Genomic DNA, 16,823 nt, shown 5'->3' with positions numbered 1-16,823 from the left:
ATATCCTACATGTTCTTTTGAAATGCCTATAGTCTTAGCAATTTCACACATTTGACTCGCCAGTCATCTAATACCACATCGTGCGCTTGATCAGTGATTTCTGGTGTTGTTACACTTTTTGGACGTCCAAAAAGTGTAAATCAATCATCTTCAAGGCTGGTACGGCCATGTTTAAACTCAGCAGCCCATTTCTTAATTGTCAAAAATGAAGGAGAAGAGTGCCCATAAACTTTTATGAACTTCGAATGAATTTCTTTTGCCGTTAAACCTGCTTTTACATAGAATTTTATAACCGCACGATACTCAATTTTATCCATTTCAAGGGATACAGACAACACTTATGCTTGAGACAGCTGTATAAAACAAACTACTTGATAGAATGACTTTCAATTTCACATAGATGCTTATGACAGATGTACCAACAAAAAAAAAAAAAAAAATCTTGCTGACAGTGTAGCCATCTATGGTTGAGGCCGAGAACTTTTCAGACCACCCTCGTAAGTAATTCTTCTTGTATAAAAGGAATGTACACATTTTTAAAATACAAAGTATAATATTAGCAAAAGTATTCACCAATAGCACTTTAAACATACATTAACAACCAAAAGAAATTTACCTTCACTACATGCACCGTTAATTGCATCTTCAAAAATTTGGTTCTGAATTTCCTGATCTGGAATAATAATAATCACATTAAAGTTTTAATATAGTTGTTTCAATAAAAATGCTTAATCCTCTAAATTCACATAGACATATTCTTAAAATCTTGTTGCTTAATAAAACAATATATATTAACAAGTACAATTCATTGTTAAGAGATAATGCTAACAATGGTACTGACATTTTGATATGCAAATAATTCAATAGGAATAAGTTACCTTGTGACTACTTTCAAATTCAGATTTTGACGTTCTCCTTCCACCCACCCCCTATCAAAAAATAAATAAAAATCAAGTCCCCAATCATTTGGGCTACACATGCCCTTCACTCAAACCTTTAATGGTTTGTTCAGTGTATACCTGATGTTCTCAGGCTATTTGTTTACAGGATTAAAAAAAAATCCTTCTACTTTCTGGTGAGACCAGATAATTCACCTTAAGTTTAAAAAAGTGCATTATTTCAGAAAAATGTACCTATATCATCAATGAGAATCAAATCCATTCCTTTTCCCAAACAAGAGTACATCATATTATCTTTTAAACTGCACTGGAAAGACACACTAAAATGTAATGAGAATACACCAGTTAGTAATAGTACTTTACAGGAGGGGGTAATTGTAAGAATTTCATAAATTGTAAGAATTTCATAAATTCTTACAATCCATGGTTCATTCTCAATTCAGATTCAGTTTCTCAGGTTCTCTCTGTTCGGATGCTTGTTAAATCAGTCGCTACTCCAAGTTCTACCTTTTGAGGAGCAGGATAAGTTATTCTTTTCTTAATCAACAGTTTTCTTTCCATATCAGCTACTCATATTCCTTCTGCACATTACTGAAATAATGAATAAGTTTCATCGGCATGAGGAAAACCCATCATATCACAAAGGAACATAACATATCATGTTATCATCTAATTATTCTGAAGAAGTTTACACTCAGAGATGAAGAACAAACCTCATTTTAGAATCTTCTACCTGCTGATTATTGTAGGTACAGTTAACTTCAATGCTTTGATTTTTGAGGAATACACAGAAAGGATTCCCAAACAGCAACAACTGTAACAACACTACTACCCAAATGACCTCATCTTTTTTGTTTAGTGAAGAGAGTATTGTATTCTGAAATTGTCCATGTCATTTTCTACCTCAATTCATAACAGATGATACCTATTATGTTCAAAATCTGTATCAGTAATGACAAGAAGTAGACATGGAAGAGAAAACCATGAAGCAAAAAAAAAAAAAAAAAAAAAAAAAAAAAAAAAAAAAAAAAAAAAAAGCAACTTTTATCTTTACTTGCTAACTAGGAAAATCAACAGACAACTATCAGTGTTCAGAAAAAAATAATTAAATAAAAATTCCACTAGTGTAGCAGAACTTCCTCAAGTTTACATTAGTGGCATGTTTAATTTCAGCATACCATTTATGTTTTTTACATAATTGTGAAACTGCTCAGACCATTTGTATTCATAATATGTTACATGCTTTGCAAATATTCATGAGCAGATCTGAATAAAAAATAAAATAAATAAAAACTTTTTTTAATAAAAGATATGATCTTCAGAATAACAGGACTTATGAAAGGTCCACTTTAATATCAATGAAGCTGCAACATCCTTCCTTAAATGTTAATGCGATCACTATCCTTTCCAACCAGCTCACCATATGAAAAATGTAATCCTTACTCCCATGTTTTCCACATTCAATTTCTTCATAATTTTTTTTTTAATTTTCCCAATCTCCTGTTACTAGCTGATAAAATAATAAACCTATGTAACAAATTTTTATTTAAATTGTTATAGCTCTGGTTTTAAGGGTGTTAATGACTCTAAATTTTTGCGATGGGTGGTGATATGAGTTAGCATGTATATATTGGATATATATTGGTTTGCGGTAAACCGAAGTTTGGATGGCACATATTCAGCCCACTTAGTATCTAGCATACTTTAGGAAACTATTCCATACCAATTGGTTGAAATTTATATGTATACTCACATTGTTTTTTTAAATATATATATAAACATGTTGCTCTCCAGTCCAACTCTTAGTTTTGTAACCTAATAGATAATAATAGGGCCAATAATTGTAGTAGTGGTTGGTCAGTAATAACTTTAGCAAACCATGTGGATTTTAGTGCAGCTTGTTTCTCTGTATATATTGTGTATGCTCCAGATGATGACCTTGATATGAAGGTCGAAATGTCGAGTGTTGATTTTGGTTTATATTAAACTAAGTTTTTACTCTATAACACGGTAGTTGTCTCCATAATTTTTCAAAATGAACACTGATTTGCCTTTCTTTGAGCCATCTAGTAGTGGTTTTGGAAGTGTGACAAGAAGCTCAATCTTGCTGAAAAAGGAAATCACCATCACATAAATCTTCCGATGCTGGTAACAAAAAGTGCTTAAGAATTTCTTGGTACACTTTGGAATTGACTCTTTCGTACACAATACACAGGCTACCTGGAAACTCTGCAGTCATACAAGCCCATACCATGACAGAGGTTGGAAATTTCACTAAACATTTCATGCATTCTTTATCAAATGCTTCTTGCTCAAGATGCCAAACACATATCCCTTAATGACCATGCGACATACAAAACATTCTTTCATCACTAATTCCAGTCCTCTTGACCCCACAGCAGTCTTTTCTTATACCATCACACTCTAGCTGTGTTTTGCTTGGAGGTCATAAGCAGCTTGGTCTTAGGCACATGTGATTTACTGTATTTACTTGAATATAACTCGCACTTCCCGAATTACACTTTAAAAAAATCAAGGTGCAAGATATATGCAGGTATTTTCAGAAACTAAAGTTTTTCAGGAAAAAACAAAATTGACATTTATAATTAAATCCTCAGTATTCATTATAATTTATAATTGCGCACATTATTTATAAAATGAATACCTTTAAATTTTAAATTATCAATGTTATTTACAGAATCAGCCGCTCACATTCATCACATATATATTTGAATTTTTTTTAGTGACAATGCTTCTGCAATTAAATTAATTATTTTTGGTGAAATCATGTCTCAAAATTCAGTTGCACAACAGTTCTAAGAATGGTCTCTTAATCTTAATCTACCCCTGTGCAGTCCAAGATTGAGTAAAAGTCAATGCTCTCACTCCCACATTTCCTGTACTGATTCCTTCCTTCCATCTTTATGCATATGATTGGTGTGCTATTAAAAAAAATTGCACGACTCAACAAAAAAGGCAAACCGATGATTGTTGTTGATATGAAATACTGATTCATTTCACCCGAATTCCAAAATATCTGAAACTGCCTAACAACATTCACTATCTATTTCTTAAAGTTTTAAACTTTGTTCATGTGCGAACTATATGCTAAACATTTTGATTTCTTTTTTTTTGTAAAGTAAAATCATGGGTGCGAGATACATGCAAAAGGAGTAAATATGGTAGAACCCAATTTGTGAAGTAGTCTCAACGTCGAAGATTTAGACACATTCACATCTAGTTCTTTCCATCTCCTTTCCAAAATACCTTACACTTCGGAAGTCGTTTTTCTTCACAATATTCTTCAATCTCCTCTCATCTCTTGATGTAGTTATTACCTTTCAACCACTATTTCAGTGATTATTCTGAAAACTCCAGTTATTAGAATACTGTCTCAATACTCCATTCACATTTACTTAAGAACATTTCAATTCCTTAACTATAAACTCTTGAGTTTGGCCTTCTTTGTGTAGACACCATACGATACTTGTTAGCTTACAATATGTCACTCGTTTGACTCATGTTTAGCAAATGATTAACTGAAACCCATTCACAAATGATTCCTCATGCAAAAGTCAGTCCTGCAGCTACTGAAATGTATGATATTTCTATGCTTCCTCAAAACCAATCGAAAAAATTTGGAATATTCTAATATTTTGAACCATGTTAAAAATTATTCTAATTTTGTGAATGTTTTCAAATAGCAGTTTTCTTATAATTCATATTAAATTTTTAGGTTTTTACATGGTTATATCATCTACAAAGTACATAGATTTAGATGCTAATTCATATTTGGTAACAATTATTTTCTATGCAAAATATTAGAATTGCAAATCATTCAATACATTTCTTTGATTATTCTAATTGTTTGGTTTGGAGGTATATGCCAAATTTTTTACTGCCTCTACTTCTCTTTTTTTACCTAAGTAAACCATGTTAGTTAAATATATCTATTTTTAAGAACAGTAAATGAATGTGTGGAATATTTAGTTATGTATCATGCTGAGAGTAAAATAAGTCTCTCTCTGTGTGTGTGTGTGTGCGCGCGCGCGAATTATTAGAACATAGGCTCAATTTAAGCAATGAGAATGGGGGAAAATTTCAGATAAATGAACAATCAGAAGCAAGCTGCTAAAATGATGATAATGATGCAGACCTAAGTTAATCTAACAAATATGGTATAGAAACAGCAATCTATTGCTGTGTTAGAAATCATTATCAATCTCCTAATATGTACCCCTAAGGAGTGTTACTATAACAGCATTACATGATCAAGTTTACATTATTAATCTCGTTCCAACAATTTTCCTCTAAATCTATTATTTGTGAGAACTCCAATATTGTCATATCTAACATTTCATGCTTCTAAGGCACTTCTAACTGAATCAATCCACCTAGACTTTGGTCTTCCTCTGGATCTCTTTCCTGCCATCTCAGCATCAAACACCTGCTTTTGTTAATCTTTCCTCACCATTCTATTTAAGTGGCCATACAATATCTTAGATTAGCTCTGTTGACACATTTTTGAATGCTAATAATGTCAAATTCCTTTCTAATATCTTCATTTTTAATATGATTGTGCTATTGGTTCACTCCCCTAATTTTCCTCAGACCCCTCCTTTCTATGGTTTGAACACTGTCTTGTATATTGCTACTTTGGTGTTTTGGCTAATTTCTCTCTTATTCCACATCAATTTATTCAGCTAGCTACCCACCATACCAGCTTTGCTAATTCTGTTGTCAATATCCAGATGTAACCTGTAATCCCATCTTAACTAAAAACTGTGCCTAAATACCTGAAATATATTACTTGTTCTGTAGGATCTCCATTCAGAATATAGCTAAAATTTTCTATGCTCCTGCCTTTTTTCATAGTTTTGGTTTTTTTACTGCTGATTTTCATATTTCTTATCAATTTAATTAGAGAATCCTAAAGACTTAATTACTGAACTAAACTAAATGTGTTTAGGAGTATAACGTCATCTGCATAAAGCAAAGAGCTAAGTTTGACATCCTCGATTCTTATATCGCACCTAATGCCACTTTCTTTCCTAATGTGATCCATATAGATAAGCGTGGAGATAATGTGCATCCTTGTCTTACCACTGCTTTTACATTAAACCAACTTCTTGTATTAGAGTATAATTTTTCAATTCTAACTGACAACTTAAATATAGACTATATTTTGTTCCGTATAATGTTCCCCATATAATTGAAATATTTTGAAAAGCTTTTCTCTGGACACCTTGTTGTATGCCTTTTCCAGATCTACAAAACTGAAGTACAGATCCTTGTCAAATTCCCACGATTTCTCTAATATTTGTCTTAAAGTGAAAATCTGATCTTGACTATCTCTATTCGGCCTGAACCCAGCTTGTTTTCCAAGTTTCTCTTCCACAATTTTTTCAACCTCTTTTCAAGTATCATCATCATCATACTTTTCACAGATTTAGGACTATGAAAGCCTGTTGCAGCCTCAGAAGTCATCACTGAATCACTTTAGAGGATGTCCTGGTTTTCTTTTTCTAATGGTTTGTAATTTAATACTTGTTTTGGTAATCTTTCTGTTTTCATTCTTTCAATGCATTCCATCCATTTATGTTTATATTTCTATTACTAATTCCTGGTTTAATTCTTTCATAGTTTTTTTTTTTTTTTTTGTGATTGAATAGAGTATAATTTGCAATTTTTCTCATAAACTTCATTTCAGCTGTTATTAATCTTTGTCTTTTTGTTTTAATGTCTCCAAATTTCACTTCCATACAACAGGACTGGTACGGCTAGATTAGGTTTAAATACAGAATTAATTACACCTATTATTTTTAAATAATTTGCAATTTTCAGGTTTATATCATTTTCATATGTAATCAACATCCTAGGTAGTTAGATGAATTCACATGTTCTAAAATCTTGTTATCTATTACTATTTTAGGTCTTATTGGATCTTGTCCTTTAAATATGAGCATTTTTGATTTTTCTGTTGACACTGACTATTTCATTTAAATTTAAAATATTTTTTTAAGTTATTTTCAGAATTTGTAATTATTATTTCATCAGCAAAAAAAAAAAGAAGAGTGCAAGTTTACAATAGGAGAAAGTATAATCCCTTGATGGGAATTGTTATTCCATTTTACTATTATTTCATTTAAATAAATATTGAAGAGTTGTTGAAAGGAGACATTCTTGTCAGACTCTTATTTATATCTCTCAAATATGATATTCATAATTTAATCTTATGTGTATTTGATTATTTTCATATATACTAATGACAGCTTTTAGAATATTATTGGTATTTGTCTTTCTTTTAATATGTTAAAAAAAACAGTTCTTTTAATTTTATCAAATGATTTTTCAGAGTCAAATATAATACGTGTTTCTAAATTGCATTCTCTTCTCTTCTTTTCTCTATTATCAATTTTAGGCAAAAGGTCAGGTCTATACATGATTGTCCTTTTCTAAATCCATTCTGTATTTCTAAAATAAAGCCTTTAGAATATTTTATTAGTTTCTTATTTAAAATTATGCTATATATTTTATAACAGGAGTTTAGAATACTTATGCCTCTATAGTTTTTAGGGCCATCTCTATTATCCATTTTTAAAAATAGGGACATCAATATTCCTTTTTTCCATTCTACTGGTGGTTACTCGTTGAATAATTTTATTTAAGAATAATAAGTCTTTCTTAAAACTTTATTTCTGGATATCTGTATAATTCTGAACCTAAATATTCTTCTCCAAATGATTTTTCCATTTCTTGTTTCTTTCAAGCTGATTTCTAATTCTTCTTTAGTTATTTCCATTTCATTTTCATTGAATGTCTTCCAGTTATATTTTTTAAAATATTTGTCTGTCCATAATTCTGTATAAAGATTTAGAAATTCCTCTAATTTCAATTCGGTGTTTAATTTTACACCTTCTCTACTATTATTATTACAGGCAACTCCAAGGAGTCCTTAGACTCATCAAGGGAAGCCCTAACATCATGTCAAGAACAACTACTCGACATTCACATGGTATCTATCATACCTTGCCTTGAACTCATTCACAGTCATGGCACCCAACAGACTCTGGCAGCTTATTCCACTCATTCACCACTCTCCAAGTAAAAAACCTAGATCTAACACCCTTGCTAACCACACTCTTGCCCAGCTTCCATGTATGGCCCCTAGTCCTCACACCACAAGTCCTATTCTCAAAAATATCTTCTGAATTAATCTTATAGAAATCCTTCAGTAATTTGAATGTCTCAATCATATCACCCCTTTTCCACCTATCAACCAATTTCTGCAACCCACAAATCTTCAACCTGTTCTCATAAGGTTCATTCCATAGACCTGCTATCATCTTGGTCACTCATCTCTGGATCCTCTCCACCTCCTCCCCATCAAGAAGAAACCCTGGTGCCCAAATCTGGGCACAGTAGTCTACAGAGGAACAATAACTTATTTGTCTCTGCTTGTAGTAGTATTTTTCAGCAACCAACTGATTTGATGAGCTGATTTAGCCATTTTTGCGATGTATCCCCCCCCCCAAACTTCAACTCCCTATCCACCAACACTCCCAAATCTCTGGCCTTGTATCCCTACATAAATGTTTCAAAATCTTATATATTGGGTTTTATTCTATATAAGTCATATTCTAAATTAGAAACAAATTTGTTCTATGACTGTCTTTTAGCTATAGCTTTTATTCTTTTGTACTCTATTTCATCTTCTAATCTTTTACTGCTTAACCATTTATGACATACAGGTATACCTCAGTTAATGTTACCTCTGGTAACAAAGCCTCAATATAACGAAGTCCGTAATTTCAAGCCCCATTTTACGTAAAAATATTAAAATTTTAAGGTCAATGCCCGGCAATCATCCGATTGGCAAAAGACAGTGACACTTTGTAGGGTGTGTTTCAGTGTGGTGCATTGCAATAAATGACGCGTATTCTCTGATAGCATTATTGTAGATTTTGTAAATATTAACTGATATTTTGTTTTTCTATCCATTTAGTTAAATGTCAAAATCAAGAAAAAGAAAAGCAATTTCTTTAAAAACTAAATTAAATATCGTATATGTTGAAAGGAGTGAAAGAAAATCCAATGTGGCACATTCTTTAGGATTAGTGCAGTTAACTTTAACAACCATACTTAGTCAATCAGAAAAAATAAAACAGTCTGCTCAGAATTGTACAGATGTTACAGCAGCAAAATTAACTCGCTTAAGGATCCAAATTTTAGTTTAATCACCTGAAATCTAAACAAACTGAAGAAATTGCAGAAAATTTTGCATGGTTGGTTTGAGAAATTTAAAAAATGGGCCAGAATTCATAGTGCAAAATTATCAGAAGCTGCAAGTGCAGATGTTGAAGCTGCAAATAAGTTTCCAGAAAAACTAAAGGAAATAATTAAACATGAAAAATTTTCACCAAATTTGGTGTTCAATGTTACTGAAAGCAGTTTGTTCTGGAAACGGCTATCATCAAAAAGCTTCATTTCTAATGAAGAAAAATCAGTAGCTGGGTTCAGAACAGCCAAAGACCGTTTAATGTTACTCTTTGGATCAAATGCTTCTGGCGATTTTAAATCAAAATTGTTATCAGTTTGCCATTTGGAAAATCCGAGGGCATTAAAAGGACAAAAACGAATTTACCTCTAATATGGAAAGCTAATAGAAAAGCATGGATTACCAAGGAGTTATTTACTGATTGGTTGGTTCACAATTTTGTTTCAGAAGTGAAATGGTATTGCCAAAGAAAAAATTTTGAAGAAAAAGCTCTTTTGTTGTTGGACAACGCTCCGGAACATCCTACTGATCTTAATATGTTAGACACATGCATTTCTGTCAAAGTTGTCTTTCTTCCAGCAAACACAACTTTCCTGATTCAACTGATGGATCAGGGAGTAACAGCAACATTTAAAGCTTATTATCTGCGTGATACATTAAATAATTTAATTGAATTAGAAGATAAAGAGCAAATGTCAATTAAAACTTTTTGGAAAAACTACACCATTAAAGACACAATTGAAAACATTAATAGCTCTTGGAAAGAAGTCACTCAGAAATGCTTAAATGGAGTTTGGTGCAAATTATGGCAAGTTGTACTAGAAGAAGAAATTAACATTCAAGTTATTTTCTTCTTCTTAAATGAAGTTATCCAGATGGCTCAATCAATAGGATTTGAAAATGTCGACGAAGAGGATGTAAGAAATTTATTAAATGCAGAAGATGATGGTTTTTCAGTGGTAGATCTAGAAAAACTTGTTAGCAATGAAACCAAAGAAAATGAAAACAAAATTAAAGAAGTTCCTACCGAAAAAGTGTTAGCAACCAAAGATTTGAACAGGTGCTTGAATGACATTGAAAACGTTTTAAATTTTTTCAGTGAAAGTGATCCTGATTTAGGAAGAAGTGTTATTGTTAAGCAATCAGTGTTAAATGCAATAAATCCATATAGGCAATTGTTATATGAAAGAGAAAAAAAGCATAAACAAGCAACTTTAGATTTGTATTTTAAAATGTTTTGATTTTACCTCTTTGTTTGGTATGTAATATTAACTTTTTATTTAATAAAGCTTTTCTTTTTTCAAAAAAAGTCTTTCGTTTTCTTTACATACAAATGTATCCCTATTATGACCATAGTATTTTTACCTCTGAGAACGAAGTTTCGCTTAACAAAGCAATTTCGTGGAATGCATCCTCTTCGCTAGTCGAGATATACCTGTACTTCCTTTTTTTCATTTTGATTATTTCTTTGATTGTATCATCCATATCTTCAGTTTTTTTTCTTTTAATTGAATTTTTTGGTCTTTCCTTAGCTGCTGTATTTAGTATCATTTTAGTATCAGAGGAAATGATCATTACCTCTGAGAAAGAAGTTACGCTTAACAAAGCAATTTCGTGGAACGTATCCTCTTCACTAGTCGAGATATACCTGTACTTCTTTTTTTCATTTTGATTATTTCTTTGATTGTATCATGCCATATCTTCAGTTTTTTTCATTTTATTGAATTTTTTGATCTTTCCTAAGCTTTCCTTTGCTGCTGTATTTAGTATCATTTTAGTATTATATCTCTTCTATTTCTTCACTTCATTTTACTTAAATATTGATTAGTTCTTTGTTCATATAGCTATTGTATATTTGTATCATTTAATAATTAGTTTTATAAGAAAATGTTTTAAATTTTCTTTCTGTTCTTGTTATTTGTAGCCATTTAGATGGTAATCTTAATTTTATTTTAATGAGGAAATGATTATTACTTATTTCATATCCTCTGTGGACTAAAATCTACAGAAAACTCATGTCATTCCTTTAAAATAAAGTAATCTAATATTCATTTCCATCCTCTTGCTGCCCAAGTACATTTAGCTGTATAACTGAGAGGAGACCTCCACATAGCCTTTAAAGGAATGCGGAGAACCGAACAGGGTTTCTGACCTAATGTCCAATCCTCACCTTCTTGTGGTGCACCCTGTTGGGTATCTACTTGGATACTGAACGAACGAGGATGGGTTGGCCATCTGGGATTTAGCTGACCAAATTGTATTCTTATTGGTTAAACCAAAATAAAAAAATGATGGTACGACATGACAAAATTTCATGCCGGCTGGGGCGTCACCCGGTTAAACAAGGCCCGCGTTGTTTTTGCCAGGGAACCAGGGTGAACAGCGAAAAGTCAGCTACTGGAACAAATCTGAAAACACACCCCAACTCAACATCACCAAAGTTAAAGATCGGTACTATCAACATAAGAAGCCTGAATAGCAAAGAAATCAAGCTAGCTGAGGAATTAGATAAGTACCAGATCGACATAATAGGGGTGACTGAAACAAAAAAGACAAAAACTGGTGAGATCTTTCTGAGCAATAAATTGCCTGAATATAACAAAATGTTATATTCAGGCAATGACAATCAAGGAAAAGGAGTAGCCATAGTATTCAACACAAAATACAGGGCTAATCTTCTTGAATGGCATGCAGTCTCAAGTAGAGTAATGTGGGCAAATATGAGAATGGGAAAACTGGACAATGAGACTTATTTGTGCCTATGGTCCCACAGAAGGGTCTACTAAGGTAGAAGTAGAGGAAATTTTTGAGGCTTTAGAAAAAGCAACTGACACAATGAAAAAGGAAAAGTTGGTCCTTGTTGGGGATCTAAATAGCAGAATAAGAAATGATTGTGAGACATACAAAAATATTTTGGGAAAATTTGGAGAAAAGAGTAAAGCTAATAATAATGGCAAATATCTGTTGGATTTCTGCTCAGGACATGGACTGGTTATTACTAACACCATGTTCCCCCATAAAAATGTGCACAAATTCACATGGAGAGAAGAGGCTAGGAATAAGAAAAGTCTCATTGACTATGTTATTGTTGACAGTGACGTTTTCTCCTTGGTGCAGGATACCAGAGTGTACAGAGGATTTGAAATTGGAAGTGATCACTATTTAGTCTTGAGCAGGATAAAATTGAATTTCATGTTGAAAAGAATAACATGTAAGAAAGTTTTAAAGCGAATAAAAGTTGAGCAGCTCTCAGATGTGAACTGTAGACTAAAATACACAAAGATTATTGAAAAGAAAATGAAAGAGTTTGAGAACAGGAATCAAACCTTGGAGATTCAGTGGCAAACTCTGAAGAAAACATTGATTGATTCTGTCAGAGAGGCATGTGGTGAGGTTGTGTGCAAGGATAAAAAAATCAGAACTCCCTGGTGGACACAGGAAGTTAAAGAGACAGTGAAGGAAAAGAAGAAAGCATATCAAAAGTTCCTGTCAAATAAGTCAGCTTTTACTCTTACAGAATACAGAAACAAATGTAAGAAAGCTAAACAGTGTGTAAAACTAGCTAAACAAAAGTCATGGGAGGACTTTGGCAAGAATATAGAAAATAAATATCAAGAAGGTGGCAAAATATTCTGGAGGTTGTTGGAGAAGCTTAGAAATGGAGGAAAGAGTGCTGTAAAAGGAGTTAGAGATGATAAAGGTGACATGAAAACGGGAGAAAAAGATATCCTTGAAGTATGGAGTAATTACTTTGAAAAACTGCTAAATGAAACAAGCAGTGATCAAAGCACAGTGGTAAAAAACACTGACCAGGCATGCAGTCAGGAATACATATCCATACTTGAAAAAGAAAAAGCCATCAAAGGCTTGAAATGTGGAAAGGAAGCAGGAGTAGATGATATTTGACCTGAAATGCTGAAGTATGGTGGTATAAGAGTCTTACAGTGGCTGCACTGCATAGTTCAGAAAGCCTGGACGAGGGACGAATTCCCGATGATTGGAGTAGAGCTCTCATAGTACCCATATATAAAAAGGGAAATAAAACTGAATGTGAGAATCACAGAGGTATTTCCCTACTGAGTGTTCCTGGCAAGATCTATGCAAGTATAATTGAGAAACAGTTGAGAAGAATTGTGGAAGAAAAGCTCGGTGAAGAACAACCTGGATTCAGGACAAATAGAGGCTGTCGGGATCATATCTTCACTTTACGATAAATAGTTTAAAAATCATGGGAATATAACCAAAATCTGTATTTAAGTTTTGTCGATTTGGAAAAGGCATATGACAAGGTGCCAAGAGCGAAGCTATTCAATACGCTACAATTATATGGTGTCAATGGGGCATTATATCAAGCAATACTTCGTTTTTATTTGAGTTGTAAGTCAGCAGTTAGAATTGAAGGAAGTACAGGAAGGTGGTTTGATGTTAAATCTGGTGTGAGACAAGGATGTACATTATCCCCTCTGTTAATCATTATCTATATGGATCACATTATGAAGGAAAGTGGTATTAAACATGATATCAAAATTGGAGACGTTAATGTCAGCTCTTTGCTTTATGCGGATGATGTTATACTTCTAAATAAATCCGCTACAAGTCTGCAGGATTCTCTGACTAAATTGAATAGCTGTTGTGATAGATATGGTATGAAGGTCAACAATAAAAAGACAAAGACAATGAAAATAGGCAGAATCATTGAAAATGTCAACTGTGTTGTGAATGGAGAACCTGTGGAACAAGTGAAACATTTCAGCTACTTAGGCACGATTTTTACTGAAGATGGTAAATTAAATATAAAAATAGACAACAGAATCAGCAAAGCTGGTATGGTGGGACTAATTTAGTGTTCCGACTAATTACTCTCTTATTCCATATGAATAAATTCATATGGAATAAGAGAGAAATTAGTCGGAACACTAAATTAGCTGTATACAAGACAGTGTTCAAACCAGTTTTAACTTATGGATCTGAGAGCTGGGTCAGAAGTAAAACACTTGACCAAAGACTAGAGACCGCAGATATGAGAGTCCTGAGAAAGATTAGAGGCACGAACAGATGGCATCAATGGCAATATCATATTAAAAATGAGGATATTAGGAAAGAACTTGATATTGTCAACATCCAGGAATTTGTTAGCAGAGCTAATCTCAAGTGGTATGGTCACTTAAACAGAATGGGCGAAGAAAGATTAGCAAAACAAGTGTTCTCTGCCAGGTTGGCAGCAAAACGACCCAGAGGAAGACCAAGATATAGGTGGATTGATACGGTACAAAGTGCCTTAGATGATAGAAATATAAGATCTGATAATGTTGGAGTCTTGACAAGTAACAGACTGATTTGGAGGAAAATTGTAGATAGGAAGTTAGTAATGATGTATTTTTTTTTCATGTAGTACTATCATATCCTGTACACCCCTTGAGGGTACATGGCAGGAATTTGATGATGAAGTTTTTGGTTTTCTACCTCAAGTATTGATATGTATTCCTCTTGAAATGCACAGAGGGATACATATCAATATCAGTATGCCACTGCTTGGTTCATTTAACTATCTTTCAAAGTAATTACTTCAGATATCTAGGATATCCTTATCTTCAATTTTCATGTCACCTTTATCATCTTTGATTCCTTTTATAGCACTCTTTCCTCCATTTCTAAGCTTTATCCTCCAGGACATTTTGCCACATCCTGATATTTATTTTCTATATTCTTACCAAAGTCTTCCCATTACTTTTTTTAGCTACTTTTACACACAGCTTAGCTCTCTTACATTTTTCTCTGTTCTTTTAGGATGTCTGCTGAATTATTTGCTAGAAATGTTTGGTATGTTTTCTTCTTTTCAAGGACTGCTTCTTTAATTTCTTGTGTCCATCATGGTGTTCTTATTTTTCTATCCTTGCATACAACTTCACCACACACCTCCCTAGCTGAATCAATCAATGTCTTCTTCAGAGTTAGCCACCGAGACTCCAAGCTTTGGTTCTTGTTTTCAATTTGTTTCATTTTTAATTCAGTAATGTTTGTATAGTCGAGTCAAAAGCTGCTCAACTTTAATTCTTTTTAAAACTTTCTTACATACTGTTCTTTTCAATGTGATATCCATTTTCATCCTGCTTAGTGCTAAGTAATGGCCACTTCCAATTTCAAATCCTGTGTACACTCTTGTATCGTGAACCAGCACCGTTGATATCACTATCCACAACAAGGCTTTTCTTATTTCTTGTGTCTTCTCTCCATGTGAATTTGTACACATCTTTATGTTGGAACATGGTGTTAGTAAATGTGTTAGTATGTGTTCTTTGTACATGTTGATTAATTTTAATGCTATAGATGAGAACACTACTGATAAGAAAATAACTATTAACTTATTGCTGATATTTTGCTGGTATTCTATCCAGCACCTTCAGACCACAAAACTAGTTTGTCACAGTATGTGACAAACTAGTTATGGTGTTAACTAGTTTGACAAACTAGACATGGTGTTAGTAAATGTGTGGATAGGCTTATGTGTTCTTTGTACATGTTGATTAATTTTAATGCTATAGATGAGAACACTACTGATAAGAAAATAACTATTAACTTATTGCTGATATTTTGCTGGTATTCTATCCAGCACCTTCAGACCACAAAACTAGTTTGTCACAGTATGCGAGACAACAACAATCTGGTATAACAATGGGACTAGTTTGAACAATTGTAACCAACAACACAAAGATTAAAGTCCTAATTATGCACCATCTATAACTACATAAGTAGACTTACCATAATTTTTTTTTTTTTTTTTTTTTTTTTTTTTTTTTTTTTTTTTTTAATCAAACTGGGATATTTTTGAGAGTTTGCTGAATACAGAAAGTAACGCCTTCTACTTTAAATACTTATGATTCAAAAGGCTAAATAACAGAGTGGCTAACAAAAAACAACATTTTGTAGTAATAATTTTTAATTACTCTTAACTGAACATAACTTATTATTAAAAAGTTATTAATATTTATCACTAATGTGAACTCTCTTTAAAAATTCTTTGTTATTTTTAATCACATCGAAAAATTCACTACAATTTAGTTCACTATTAAGTTTGCAGTGCAATACAGTTTTTACTGTTGATTCAGCCATTCTACCTCTTTCTTCAAACCATATGTTATTCATTATTGAGAATATTCTTTCAACAGGTGAAGATGTGCCTGGCAGGCTGAAAATGTATTCTATAATTTGGACAAGATTGGGCAACGACATGTTCTTTGAAATGACTAAATAGTTGTATCAATTTTTCTTCACAACTTGTATTTTTCAAAATGTCATACTTTGCCGACCAAAAAGCTTTTGCAATCACCACTTCATCAAACAGTTCATCCATGTTCATTGCATTATTTGCAAGAGTTTCATCAATTTTTTTCACCTGAAGCTTCAATTTCTGACCAAGTTAATTCATTGTTGTTTATTCAAGTAAAAGATTCTGCTCCACCAAAACTGTTTTCCCAAAGCTCAATGTAAGAAAGACATTGTCATAAAATTTTGTACTCTTGTAGTACTGTATTAATATTAATACTTCCATTATTTTCCAGTATTCTAAAAAGCTTTTTTGCTTCTTGAGGTATAAATTTATTATCACGCCTTTCCTCAAGATTTGTTTTTAATTTTCTAAGTTCAAT

At 32.6% G+C, this 16,823-nt stretch overlaps 1 protein-coding gene across 1 annotated transcript in view; it reads right to left on the bottom strand.

Moving 5' to 3' along the window:
* LOC150097658 (U11/U12 small nuclear ribonucleoprotein 48 kDa protein-like) overlaps positions 1-16,823 on the bottom strand; it is a 192,819-nt gene that overhangs the window by 132,655 nt on the left and 43,341 nt on the right. Inside the window, exon 4 of the mRNA XM_090407134.1 lies at positions 617-673. Within this exon, the coding sequence (XP_090263260.1) occupies positions 617-673 (57 nt within the window). The remainder of the gene's footprint in view (positions 1-616; positions 674-16,823) is intronic.

The sequence above is a fragment of the Typopeltis vanoorti genome, chromosome 17 (assembly GCF_054136105.1).
Source record: "Typopeltis vanoorti isolate ZY-2024b chromosome 17, IOZ_Tvanoo_1.0, whole genome shotgun sequence".
Classification (NCBI taxonomy): domain Eukaryota; kingdom Metazoa; phylum Arthropoda; class Arachnida; order Uropygi; family Thelyphonidae; genus Typopeltis; species Typopeltis vanoorti.
Note: the sequence above shows the minus strand (reverse complement) of the source record. Positions and strands in the feature narration are given on the sequence as shown.